The sequence below is a fragment of the Cheilinus undulatus genome, linkage group 15 (genome assembly GCF_018320785.1).
Source record: "Cheilinus undulatus linkage group 15, ASM1832078v1, whole genome shotgun sequence".
Lineage (NCBI taxonomy): Eukaryota > Metazoa > Chordata > Actinopteri > Labriformes > Labridae > Cheilinus > Cheilinus undulatus.
This window is the reverse complement of record NC_054879.1, coordinates 29,029,532-29,042,848: the sequence shown is the minus strand read 5'-3', so window position 1 is coordinate 29,042,848 and position 13,317 is coordinate 29,029,532. Positions and strand designations below refer to the sequence as shown.

Sequence of the window (13,317 nt, the reverse complement as noted above, 5' to 3'; positions counted from 1 at the left end):
TTGATTTTTTTTCATTTGCTCTTATAGTACAAGTACAAGTTGGCTTATGAGAAGGCAAAGGGCCACCACGTTGGCTTCCGCAGCCTCCAGGATGATCCTCTGCTGGTTCACTACATGGAGGTTGCTAAAATGCAGAGTGACAAGAACTACAAGAAGGACTACCACAAGGCTAAGCTGAAGTACCACTCTCCTGTAGATATGCTGAGTATTATTCATGCCAAGCAGGCCTCAACTGCTCAGACCTTCGCTGGATACAGACAGATCCAGCACACTAATGCTCTCCTACCTGATGCCATGAACTTTGTGTTGGCTCGCACTATGAACACCCAGTCCAGTGATGTAAGTAAAAAAAAGTCAGCTCCTCCTGTCTCATACCCTCAGTTACTGTATGTTTTTACTAAGACAGGTAGACATTATAATTGCATGGTTCATTTTATCACAAAACCTACCCCTTTCTTTTCAGTGTGAATACAAATCAGATTGGAACAACTTTGTCCGAGGCATTGGATGGGTCCCTATTGGCTCAATTGGAGTTGAGACTGCTAAAGTTGGTGGTGACATTCTGAGTGAGAAGAAGTACCGTACTCATCCATCCAACTTCAAGTACTCCAAGCTGATGGACTCCATGGATGTGGCCTTGGCTACTGCCAACAACCAGATCATGAACAAGGTGCAGTATGCTTTAGAACAACAGTTAAAGATAATAATATATTTTATTTTTCTCAGCATGCAAGGCCACTTTATAGAGATAAAAACAATACAATAAAACAACAGATAGAGGCTTAACACAGTTTTCCAACTTTTTTTGCCAAGAAAACCCACACATAAGAGCAGTCCAAAATCTCAAGGCCAACCATAATCATATCTATGCGAAATACCCTATTTAATATGTGTTACAGTATCTTTAATACTTATTTAGTTAAAGTGATAACATATAGCTGTTTGTTACAAAGTTTCTGCTAGACTTTTTTTGTCCCTGGTCAAAATGACCGGTAGTCCTCAGGAATTCCAGCCACTTAGAACAACTACCGGACATTTGCTTTAACATTATTTTGCTGCATTAACAGCAGCAAAACACATAAATCTGAAATCCTGTGATACATTTATATATACAAGTCTGCGCTAAACGGGACTGAGGACACATTTTCAAACCTGACCCAAAACTGAGACAGTACAAACCAAACTGACAGTAAACATGAGTAATTGTTACCCTGTTATTACAGACTGGTAGACACATATACATGATTACACCATGGAAATGATTGCACAAAGACTTGTATCAAAATGAAAGCTGCGAGTTTTTCCTTACACACACAGTCAGTTACACAATATACCCCCACGTTAAACTCATTAACAACAACAGTTAGCTTCACATTAGCACCGTTAGCCTGTTAGCACATTGGCCGCTACCATAACTTAGCAGTTTACAACAGCCAAATACAATCCTCCACTGACAACAATGAAGCATCTAAACATAACTCTCCAGTGCTCTGTTAGCTGGAAACCACATTAAATCTCTTCATTTCAAATGAAAAATTAGTTTTACCGTCAGTTGTTCAATATCAGTCCTCATGATGGTATAACTGTAACCTCTGCTAAAGCAGTAAATCCAACCATCCTGGTTTATTTGGACTAGTCCTGAAAAGACAAAAGCTCCACAGCAGATAGTTCAATCCAGTCCTCCTCTCATTGATGGCTTATCCAAGATTGCTTCTGCTAGTTAGCACCCCAAGCAATAACAACCAGCTACGGGGAAGAGAGATAGAGCCCTCGCTATCAGCTCCAAGCGGCGGTCCATGCCGCTCTGCACGGTGCTATTCTGTGTTGACTACAATCCAACTTTAACTGAGGATTGGTCATTGGTAGATTTATCGGAGTCCTCTACAACTCTGCTCAGCGTAGACCTTTCTCTCTCTACAGCTTCATTGGTGTTTAAGATGCTCAGCTATACAGTTCCCTTTGTTTCAGTCTCTTTCATTACTTGCAGCGATGACTAACTCAAAATCCTTCCGCTGATGATGTAAATCCTTTGGTTAACCAGGCAAACCTCACTTAGAACTTAATTAGCCATGTGCTTGCTGTTTGAGGAGATAAACAATCCCAGCACCGCAGGACAGTAGGTGAAGTAAGATTAGGGTACTTTGAGTTTATATTAAAGGATTCTCGCAACATCTTCTAGGTTACACAAAATATAATGTGTAAGTATTCAGTATTTACTTAACTGGTCGTTGGCATGTTTTCTGCCAGACATTTTGACTGGTTATATTTTTATCCGCTGGACATCCGCTCTTGAAACTAGCCAGTGACTGGCAAATGCTGGCTAACAGAAACTCAGGTTTGTTACCTTGCAAAGCAGATGGATCGGCATTCCATGTCTGTCATCAGACAAATCCAACTTGCAAACGTTCAATCTGTGCCAGGTCTGAAAACAGACCTGACCAATCAGCATCATTTGAGGAGAACTGGATAGTAGCTATGGATGGGGTTTAGTTGTAGTGGAAACTGAGAGCAATGGCTGCCACTGGTATAGTGTTTAGCACCAATGTAGCTTTAGTATGCCAGCAGTTTTATCAGAACTGGACCACATTTCTTTATTAATTAAGGACCTGCTTTGGCATGAGTTTGCAATAGTTACAAGCTGGGTTCAGCTGTACGTTAAGTGGGTATATACAATGATTGCCAACGGTGTAGTCATTAGCTCAGCCTTAGCTTCAGTAAAGTGCAAGTTTTATCAAAAACAGGCCATATTTCTTTATCTAAAAGAGAACAAAGAGCCACGCTGAAGGCTTCTCTTGGTGGAGATGTTTTTGCCCCTCTCCCAACTGGCCTCTTCATGAGTTTTATCCACAAACAGCTTCACTGTTCATAAACTATGACAGCACCTGTCTTGTTGCTCTGATTTGCCCGTAATGAATGGTATGGACAAAGCATTTGTCCAATCACCTTCAGAGAATTTTTGTAAAAGTCCTGTTTTTCCCAAAATGCTTTTTATTTCCAGATTTATACAAAGCTATTTTTTTCCAGATGAATGTGAAAAAAATATCTTGTAATGGCCAATAAAACAGTCCATCTAGCATATCACGTTAGGTTGTATGAATTCCCGTTACACACCTATTGCCTGAAGGCGTATCAAACACCATTTTAGAACCACTGCTTTAAAATAAAAGAGTTCTAACAGTCTTTAATCATTGGTTATGTGCTTTCATTTACAGAAAGCATACACTGCGGCTTGGGAGAAAGACAAGTTGACTGTCCATGTCATGCCAGATTCTCCTGAGATTGTCCTGGCCAAGGCTAATGCTATCACCATGAGCAATGTGAGAGTCATCATTTATACAAGTGAATAGACTACTTATCACAGCTTTTTTCTCATGTTATGTTAATTCTACTTCTTTTACAGAAACTATACAAAGCCGGTGTTGTAGCGATGGCCAACAAAGGCTATAACCTCAAAGCTGACGCTATCCCAATTCAGGCTGCCAAGTCTGGCACCACCATTGCCAGCAATGTAAGTTGATAGAACCCTCTTTGTTGAAGTTTCCCAGTGTAATATGCTAAAGTTTGTAAGAATCACAAAATATGTGTTTGCTTTCACAGTACAAGTACAAGTTGGCTTATGAGAAGGCAAAGGGACACCATGTCGGCTTCCGCAGCCTCCAGGATGATCCTCTGCTGGTTCACTACATGGAGGTGGCGAAAATTCAAAGCGACAAGAACTACAAGAAGGACTACCACAAGTCAAAGCTGAAGTATCACTCCCCAGTGGACATGATAAGCATTGTCCATGCCAAGCAGGCCTCAGCAGCTCAGACTATGGCTGGATACAAGCAACATAACCCTCACTACACTGTACTGCCTGATGCCATGAACCTGGAATTGGCCCGTAACATGCAATTCATCGCCAGTGATGTAAGAAACTGTAATCCACAATTTACAAAATTTTATCTTGAGTGTATGAGGCTGCTTTATTATGAAGTTAAACTCGGTTCATTTTCTTCTTCAGAACCAGTACAAGAGTGAGTATGAACACTTCTTCAAGGGAATAGGATGGGTACCCATTGGATCGTTGGATGTTGAAAAGGCAAAAACCGCTGGCCAGATCTTGAGTGAGCCCAGGTACCGTCAACATCCAAGCAACTTCAAATTCACCAAAGACATGCAGTCCATGGACATCACATTGGCCACGGCCAACAACCAGATTATGGATAAGGTAATTCCACAAATGTTATGAAAAAAAAATCCCCTCTTTAAAATTTAAGTCATTGATATAAACTAACAATGTTTTTTTACAGAGTGCATATATAAAAGCCTGGGAGAAGGACAAAACTTTGATCCACATTATGCCTGATGCAATGGACATTGTTTTGGCCAGAGCGAACAAGAAGAATGTTAGCGAGGTACAAGTTTTTTCTGTATTTTTTTTCTACCAGTTTTCAAACATTTTTTTCTGAAAAGTAATGAAACCAAAAGATGACCTAACCACTACCCTTACAGTATGGATCTTAAGATAACAAATGAGGGTGTATTTGAGTGTTTATTGAATAGTTCACATAAAAGATGTCTCTTCTGTCTCGCTTTAGAAACTGTACAAACTGGACAATGAACTGTCCAAGAAGAAGGGGCATAATTATCGCGGTGATGCAATTGGAGTCCAGGCTGCCAAAGCCTCAACAACTATTGCTAGTGATGTAAGTATGCTTGTGGTCATATGTACACTGCACCACTTTTTATATACTAACCAGCCAGATGTGCTAAATCAGTTCCAACATGTTAACCTTTATGCTTTAGTACAAGTACAAGGCAGGATACCGCAAGCAGGTCGGCCACCACATTGGGGCTCGCAGCATCCAGGACGACCCCCTGCTCATGCTGGCTCTGAACTCAGCCAGGATTGCCAGCGATGCTCTGTACAAGAAGGACTTCAACAAGTCCAAGACCAAGTTCAACCTGCCTGTGGACATGATGGCCTTTGAGCTGGCCAAGAAGAACCAGATTCAGGTCAATGACTTTAACTACAGAACTCATCTGCATAACTGGACCTGCCTGCCAGACTCCAATGATGTGGTCCAGGCCAGGCATGCCTACGACCTGCAGAGCGATGTGAGTATGATTACTATGAAATTATGCTGGTTCAAGTTTTCATGTTTGTGGACCATTTATCATACCTAAAAACCCTTCTGTTCTGTTCAGGCTGTATACAAGGAGGATCTGAGGTCATTGCAGGGTGTTGGATGGGTGCCTATAGGTTCACTGGATGTTGAGAAGTCAAAGAAAGCTGGAGAGATCCTGAGTGACAAACTGTATCGTCAGCACCCAAGCAACTTCAAGTTTAAGTGCACCACTGAAGACATGCCCATGGTGTTGGCTAAGGCCAATGCCCAGGTCATCAACAAGGTATTTTTTAGCATTCAACCCACCATAAACTTTAATATATTTTATTTTATGTCCTTATTTCAGAGCTAAAATGCAACAAAGACCACAATTGTCTTTAGGTAGCCTGTTTTGTATTAAAATAGCATACAAGCATCTTTTACTAGCAAAAAAGAATGTATTTTTATTCCTCTGTGTTCTAAGATATAATTTTATTACTACCTCTGGTTCATTAAATGTTTTTTTTATATTTTTCATAAACTAGACCAAATTATATTTGACAAAACAAATAATATTATATTTTGGACCCTGGCTTGAGGAACTTTCATCAATCTGGACCTCCAAGGATTTGATTGACGACCCCTGGTTGAGACTAATTGAGTTTATCTCCTCATGTATAGAAGAGAAACTTTGATATATTGGATAATGTCACACTCTTATTATTCAGTATTGCTGCATTTTCAGTTAAGAAAGTGCTGCTATTGACCTCCCTTTAAAAAAATATAAAATCACATTATCTGTGTACAAATGTAACACGTTTGTTGTAAGTGATGTTTAACACCAAATAATTGCATTTTCTCTGACAAATTAATCAATCCAACTCAGTCAAAATCTACACTAGGGGTTGACATTCTGCATAATGATTCACATCATACACTTACTCAACATTATCAGTGCAGTATTTGCAGTTGTGTTTAAAGAACCAAGTGGATTGCTAATGAGAACTTCTTGCATAAATTGTATCAGATACAGTGTGTAACTAAACATTACTTATTGACTTTACAGAAAGCTTACACTGACGCCTGGGACAAAGTCAAGACTACCATTCATGTCATGCCTGATGCCATGGATATTGTCCTGGCCAAAGCAAACAAAGTCAACTACAGTTTGGTGAGTCCTTCTGAAAGCCAATTTGTTGTCGGACATTCTGACATTAAAATCTCCTGTAACGATGATTTTTAAAGATTATTTACATTTTTCATAATGTTTTCCATTATACAGAAAACGTACAAACAAGCAAATGAAGATGCCAAGAAGAAGGGATACGACCTCCGTAATGATGCCATTTCCATCATTGCAGCAAGGGCTTCGAGGGACATTGCCAGCGATGTAAATAGTTTTATTACTTTTCATAACAAGTAGCAAAATGTTATGAAGTCTTAAATGTCATGTCTGAAATTGTTTTTGATTTTATTGTTAAAGCAGCATGTCTTTGTGAACATCAGTGGGAAATTGAACATATTGTATATGGTAGTATGCTGTTTAATTAAAATGTTGGATAAACTGATTTCACTGCATGATTCAATTTCAAATGATTATGTAACTTCTGCATAGCCTAGTCATGAAAGTGTATGGCTACTGTACTTACTGCTTTACAGTAACCATAAGGTTATGGTCTATTCTTTATCTGCAGTACAAATATAAGACAGGATACCGCAAGCAGGTCGGCCACCACATCGGTGCACGCAGCATCCAAGATGACCCTCTGCTCATGCTGGCTCTGAACTCAGCCAAGATTGCCAGCGATGCTCTGTACAAGAAGGACTTCAACAAGTCCAAGACCAAGTTCAACCTGCCTGTGGACATGCTGAATCTTGAGCTGGCCAAGAAATGCCAGATTCAGGTCAATGACTTCAACTACAGAACGCATCTGCACCAGTGGACTTGTCTGCCAGACTCCAATGATGTGGTCCAGGCCAGGCACGCCTATGACCTGCAGAGCGATGTGAGTATGAGTACTATGAAATTATGCTGGTTCAAGTTTTCATGTTTGTGGACCATTAATCATACCTAAAAACCCTTCTGTTCTGTTCAGGCTGTATACAAGGAGGATCTGAGGTCATTGCAGGGTGTTGGATGGGTGCCTATAGGTTCACTGGATGTTGAGAAGTCAAAGAAAGCTGGAGAGATCCTGAGTGACAAACTGTATCGTCAGCACCCAAGCAACTTCAAGTTTAAGTGCACCACTGAAGACATGCCCATGGTGTTGGCTAAGGCCAATGCCCAGGTTATGAATAAGGTATAAAACTGTAATCTTCCAAATACTGTCTAGTAAAATATTGCATTAAAATTAAGTTTAGGTTCTCATACCGCTATGATGAACAAATTCTCTTTTACAAGTATTCATATTTCCAAATGTCATTTTATTTCATTTCTCTCAAATGTTTCTTTTCTGTGACTGTAGAAAGCATACGTGGAAGCCTGGGACAATGAGAAGACAAAGATCCATGTCATGCCGGATGCTATGGATGTTCTTCTTGCTAAAGCCAACAGTGCCAACTTCAGCTATGTAAGTGCAGTCTAAAATGTTGAAGAGCTTAGAAAGTGTATATATATATATATATATATATATATACTTAAGGGCTTTTAAATATGCTATCTTAACTGTTGGTTTAGTTAACTTTTTCTTTGTTTCCACTGTGTTTGTTTACAGAAACGGTACAAACAGGCAAATGAAGATGCCAAGAAGAAGGGTTATGACATGCGTGGTGATGCCATTTCCATCCTCGCAGCCAGGGCCTCCAGGGACATTGCCAGTGATGTAAGCTGTGGCTTTACCAAAGATAGGAATATTTTATTTATTTTCAATGTCTTACATGTTTGCATGGAACTTTGATTTTCGTTTTCTTTACAGTACAAGTACAAGACAGGATACCGTAAGCAGGTCGGCCACCACATCGGTGCACGCAGCATCCAAGACGACCCTCTGCTCATGCTGGCTCTGAACTCAGCCAGGATTGCCAGCGATGCTCTGTACAAGAAGGACTTCAACAAGTCCAAGACCAAGTTCAACCTGCCTGTGGACATGATGGCCTTTGAGCTGGCCAAGAAGAACCAGATTCAGGTCAATGACTTCAACTACAGAACTCATCTGCATAACTGGACCTGTCTGCCAGACTCCAATGATGTGGTCCAGGCCAGGCATGCCTATGACCTGCAGAGCGATGTGAGTATGAATCATTAAATTAATCCCTTGAATTTTCTTTCTTTTTGAAAAGTTTTTAAAAATTTGGAGCTTTTGGGATTCCGGTGGCATTGCAGTTAATTTGTGCCCCACATAGGTTCAAATGAATTTTAGCTGATATGGATATTCACACTGACATTCAAATATGTATTTCAGACCTAAAACTTTTGTTCTTTGAACACATTTTTATGTATGAGGATAACCAAAGAAATAAAATTGAGAACTTAAAGCACATTTTGAAGCTACAAGATTGAGAGTGAACCAAATGAAAACCTCAAATGGTGTAGATCTGTGGGTCCAGCCAAAAACTTTAAGGTTTAACATAGCTTTACCATTTACACTTGTTAGTCCAAATGGCAAAAAAAATTACAGTCGATTTATGCTCCCAAAATGTCAGTTTTAAATATCAGCAAATATCTGCTGATATCAATATTAGGCTGATAATTTTCTGCATCCCTAGCAGCTGTTGTTTTCCAAGCAGGCGGCCTAAGTTCATGTCCAACCTTTGGCTTCTTTCTTGCATCCTTCCTTACTCCTTCTCACTGATTTTCAACTTTAAACATCGTCGAATCAAATTAAGACACACAAATGCCCAAAAAATATTCCAAGACAGGAATATTCTTATCAAATGTAACCTTTCTCTTCCTCAGGCTGTTTACAAGGAGGATCTTAAGATAATGCAGGGTATTGGGTGGGTGCCTATAGGGTCACTGGATGTTGAGAAGACAAAGAAAGCCGGGGAGATTCTGAGTGATAGGAAGTATCGTCAGCACCCAAGCAACTTTAAATTCAAGCTGTCCACTGAAGATATGCCCTTGGCATTGGCAAAGGCAAATGCCCAGGTTATGAACAAGGTATGGAATCATAATTGAGGAATGTCACAGCAAATTACTTAAATGATCTCACATTTATATGATTCACACACAAATCTAAAAAAGCATACTTTCTTATATTCTCAATGTAAGTCAACTGCCTTTTTGGTTATGTGACTGCAGAAAGCATACGTGGAAGCCTGGGACAAGGAGAAGTCCAACATCCACATCATGCCAGATGCTATGGATGTTCTGCTGGCCAAAGCCAACAATGTCAACTACAGCTTGGTAAGAGGGGATTTAGAGATAGTTATAATTTTTTTTAAACTCTTTTAGACCAAGATCAAACTTAACATCTCAAAGTTATTGTTTGTCCACAGAAATTGTACAAACAGGCTAATGAAGAAGCAAAGAAGAAGGGTTATGATCTGCGCAATGATGCCATCTCTATCATTGCAGCCAGGGCTGGAAGGGATATTGCCAGTGATGTAAGTGTATTTTAATGGAATATGAAAAGTGAAGGTTAATCCATAAACCTTAAACCGTTATACAAAAAATTACACTGAATATGATTGTAATTCTGTCAACAATTTCATCATGTGATTTTATCTCCAGTACAAGTACAAGACAGGATACCGCAAGCAGGTCGGCCATCACATCGGGGCTCGCAGCGTCCAGGATGACCCTCTACTCATGCTGGCCTTGAACTCAGCCAAGATTGCCAGCGATGCTCTGTACAAGAAGGACTTCAACAAGTCCAAGACCAAGTTCAACCTCCCTGTTGACATGCTGAATCTTGAGCTGGCCAAGAAATGCCAGATTCAGGTCAATGACTTCAACTACAGAACTCATCTGCACCAGTGGACTTGTCTGCCAGACTCCAATGATGTGGTCCAGGCCAGGCACGCCTATGACCTGCAGAGTGATGTGAGTTAAGCTTCAATGCATATTTGTCTCTGCATGTTCTTGTTCATCAAGTTTCTACAGTCAGATATTGGAGTGATTAAAATGCCTTTGTTTGGTTTTTTAGGCTGTTTATAAAGCTGACCTGAAGTGGCTCCAGGGCCTGGGATGGGTCCCCATTGGCTCGCTTGAGGTTGAAAAAGCCAAAAAGGCTGGAGACATCTTAACTGAAAGAAAGTACCGCCAGCACCCCAGCACTGTTCCCTTTACCAGCACCACAGAGGCTATGAACATTGTTTTGGCAAAGAACAATGCTTTGACCATGAACAAGGTAGAACAAATTATTTTTACACAATGTAACTTTTAGGGAACTAAGATGATGTTGTTTGCAATGTAAGTCTGTCTTTAAGAATCTCTTAACAAACACTGGAATTATCTGTGGTCTCTTCCAGCGTCTCTACACTGAGGCTTGGGAGAAAGAGAAGACCAAAGTGCACATTCAGCCTGACACTCCTGAGATCCTCCTGTCTCAGCAGAATGCCATCAACATGAGCAAGGTAATTCTAATTCTTATTCTAATGCACTGACTTATCTGTTGTGTAATCTTGGCTTTTAACATGCAAGAAAAGGTAGTTCCTTTTTAAAAAAGGAAAATCCATTGAACCTTTAGGAATTATTTTCAATTTTTTTTTTAAATGTCAATGAGTTTCGTTCACCACTGTCTTCCTAAGATTTTTCCAAAAGTGGTTGTGAAGAAAGTTCCTAAGAGAAGTATTTGTTAGATTGTTTGACCACTATCGTGAGACTCTACATTTGTCAGAATAGAAATACATAGAGGCTTTCAAAATAAACATTGATTAAACTTCTGGTTAGGGTAAGGTTTATGCTACCAAAAGTTAAAAGTCAAAAAACCTGACCTTCAAAACCTGTTAACAAAACATTTAATGAAGCCAAGTAAACAGTCTGCTTACAGGAAAAAAAAATTGTCCTCCATGAAAATCTTCTGACACAGCTAACATAGCTATGTCTAAAGCTAATGGAGCAATGTTAGCTATGTAAATAATGTAGCTGCGTAGCTAAGGCAGCTAAGTCTAATGCTATTTAAGCTACGTAAGCTATTAAGGTTAAATAGCTATGTAGCTAAGTCTAAAGCTAATCATGATAACAAAGCTACGTTAGCTATGTAAACTACATAGGAGACAGAGCTACATTACTACTGTGGCTAAAGCTAAAGCAAACAAAGCTAATGTAGCTAAAGCAAACGAAGCTACAGCAAATGAAGCTATGTTAGCTACGTTAGATTATGCTTCATTTACTAAAATTAGAGTTTAAGAAGCATAGTTACATTGTCTTATGTAGTAAAGCTGACTATGTAACTAGCAAAGCTATGTTAAAGCTAATGACTCTAAAGCCAGCGTGTCCATGACTAAAACAACCTGACACACCAAATGGATTTGTTTCACACATCCATCTAGAAAATCTCTCATACACAGTGTTTGGGAAAGGGCAGAGCCTTTGAAAAAAAACTCAAAAGGGTGATGGATAAACTTTCTGTCTTTCACATCTTTACAGGCCAATCAGAGTAATAAAATATGTGGCATCGTAGTCCCAAACCAAGGTGCACTGCTACCAAGAGTATAACCCTACAGAGGGCTGTATAACGTGAAACATGACGACTGTAGACATGTCGGTAAATGACTTTTGTCATTTTTGAAAAGAAAACAACCCAATGCTATTCTTTGTTCTTCTTTTAACAAAGAAATGTCATCAAATTCTGTTAAAAACTTACGCTTTAGCAGTACCCATGCTAATGTCTTCTTCCATCAATGAACCAGCCTCTTCCCACTGCTTGCATACATCACGACTCTGCCGCGCCCGAAAGTACTTCCCCTCGACACTAATTGGTCATGTCACTTTCTAACTGGGCCCAAACGGTTCAGATGGGAGCTTTGCAAGATGGATTTGCCAGTAAGAAACACAGAAAGGGGCGAATCCATCTGCTTTGCAAGGTTATGACTAAAATGGGTCAAGATGTAATTTAATCCCAGATTAGACATCATGCGTTTTTTTCTGTTATATTTATTAAATATTGCCTTGTCTGTAGTGTTTCCAATGTGGTTATTTTATGAATGTAACTTGTAGCCTTTGTCTAAGAATAAAGTTGAAATAAAAAAAATAACATGAAATGTTGGTCTGGAAAATTACATCCCTTCCGTTCTGACAAAGGTGGTGTCTAACAGTAGTGGTCTACAAGCAGGGAGCATCTGAGATCTGCAGCCAGACCCCTCTTTGAATGTTTTCACTTGGGTTTTTACATTGATGAATGCCCTGTGCTTGTAAGCAAAAGCCTGTACACATTTTCCCCTAAATGCCTCTTATATAACCATACAAGGGTATGAGACTACAGGACTCTGTGCAAACAGAGAAAGACACAAGATTGAGAGGAGATGTAAGAAGGTGTCAGGAATTTCCAAATTAAAATGAACTGTAAAAACATTCCGCACTGGTATACAGAAAAAGGTTAGGAACCGGAAAAATAAACACAGGTAAATCTAAAGTGGGTGTGGTGCTGCTTGACATAAAACAGAAAAAGGCTGATTTAGATATTTTCAAATTCTATGTTTTGCACCTGTAGTGGATAAATCAGATGATATTACTTGTTCAGGCAGTGCCTTCATCATAAAGTTCCTGCAGATCCCTTGACAAGTCTTAAAAAGTCTTATTTTGCACTTTTTAAATTAAGGGCCATAAAAAGTCTTAGACGGTCTTATTTTTCTTATTAGTGAGTGTTCTTAAACTTAAAGGCACTTTGACTGAAACCTGCCTTTTTCCAATCTATTTTCTCTACTTATATTTATTAGGTTCTTATCATTCTTTTGGAGTAGATACTTGCTGCATATATTATAATAGATACTGTATATTGATACCAAAGAGGCAATAAATGTGCCAGAAACCATTAAATTTGGATGTTAATGACCAAACATCTCTTTGTCCTCCATCTATTGACATTTTATTAACCATGCATTAAACCAGATGGTTCAGCTCTTTCTGGTGTACCAAAGATTCTCACATGCCTTCTGTTTTCACCGTTTACCACACAAGAAAATGTTTTTGATATTTTTCAGCTTAGGTCTTAAAAATTCTTTAATTTGATTGTTAAAAGTATGTAGGAACCCTGAGTTAAACAGTTTTATCAGGGTTTGGGTGAGTCTTTTTTCCAGGTAAATGTAAATTGATTGTAACCTATATTTATTCAAACAACTGACA

At 39.3% G+C, this 13,317-nt stretch overlaps 1 protein-coding gene across 10 annotated transcripts in view; it reads left to right on the top strand.

Annotated features, from left to right (window-relative positions):
• The window catches only part of neb (nebulin), a 98,051-nt gene that overhangs the window by 31,467 nt on the left and 53,267 nt on the right, over positions 1 to 13,317 (top strand). For 9 of the 10 annotated variants that reach the window (XM_041806447.1, XM_041806449.1, XM_041806450.1 and 6 more), the window contains 23 exons: positions 28 to 339; positions 464 to 670; positions 3,213 to 3,317; positions 3,401 to 3,508; positions 3,598 to 3,909; positions 4,004 to 4,210; positions 4,293 to 4,397; positions 4,581 to 4,688; positions 4,789 to 5,100; positions 5,191 to 5,394; positions 6,157 to 6,261; positions 6,373 to 6,480; positions 6,785 to 7,096; positions 7,187 to 7,390; positions 7,556 to 7,660; positions 7,805 to 7,912; positions 8,006 to 8,317; positions 8,986 to 9,189; positions 9,331 to 9,435; positions 9,528 to 9,635; positions 9,763 to 10,074; positions 10,178 to 10,381; positions 10,503 to 10,607. In XM_041806447.1, the coding sequence (XP_041662381.1) occupies positions 28 to 339; positions 464 to 670; positions 3,213 to 3,317; positions 3,401 to 3,508; positions 3,598 to 3,909; positions 4,004 to 4,210; positions 4,293 to 4,397; positions 4,581 to 4,688; positions 4,789 to 5,100; positions 5,191 to 5,394; positions 6,157 to 6,261; positions 6,373 to 6,480; positions 6,785 to 7,096; positions 7,187 to 7,390; positions 7,556 to 7,660; positions 7,805 to 7,912; positions 8,006 to 8,317; positions 8,986 to 9,189; positions 9,331 to 9,435; positions 9,528 to 9,635; positions 9,763 to 10,074; positions 10,178 to 10,381; positions 10,503 to 10,607 (4,272 nt within the window). The remainder of the gene's footprint in view (positions 1 to 27; positions 340 to 463; positions 671 to 3,212; positions 3,318 to 3,400; positions 3,509 to 3,597; positions 3,910 to 4,003; positions 4,211 to 4,292; positions 4,398 to 4,580; positions 4,689 to 4,788; positions 5,101 to 5,190; positions 5,395 to 6,156; positions 6,262 to 6,372; positions 6,481 to 6,784; positions 7,097 to 7,186; positions 7,391 to 7,555; positions 7,661 to 7,804; positions 7,913 to 8,005; positions 8,318 to 8,985; positions 9,190 to 9,330; positions 9,436 to 9,527; positions 9,636 to 9,762; positions 10,075 to 10,177; positions 10,382 to 10,502; positions 10,608 to 13,317) is intronic. The other variant, XM_041806457.1, reaches the window with a different exon arrangement.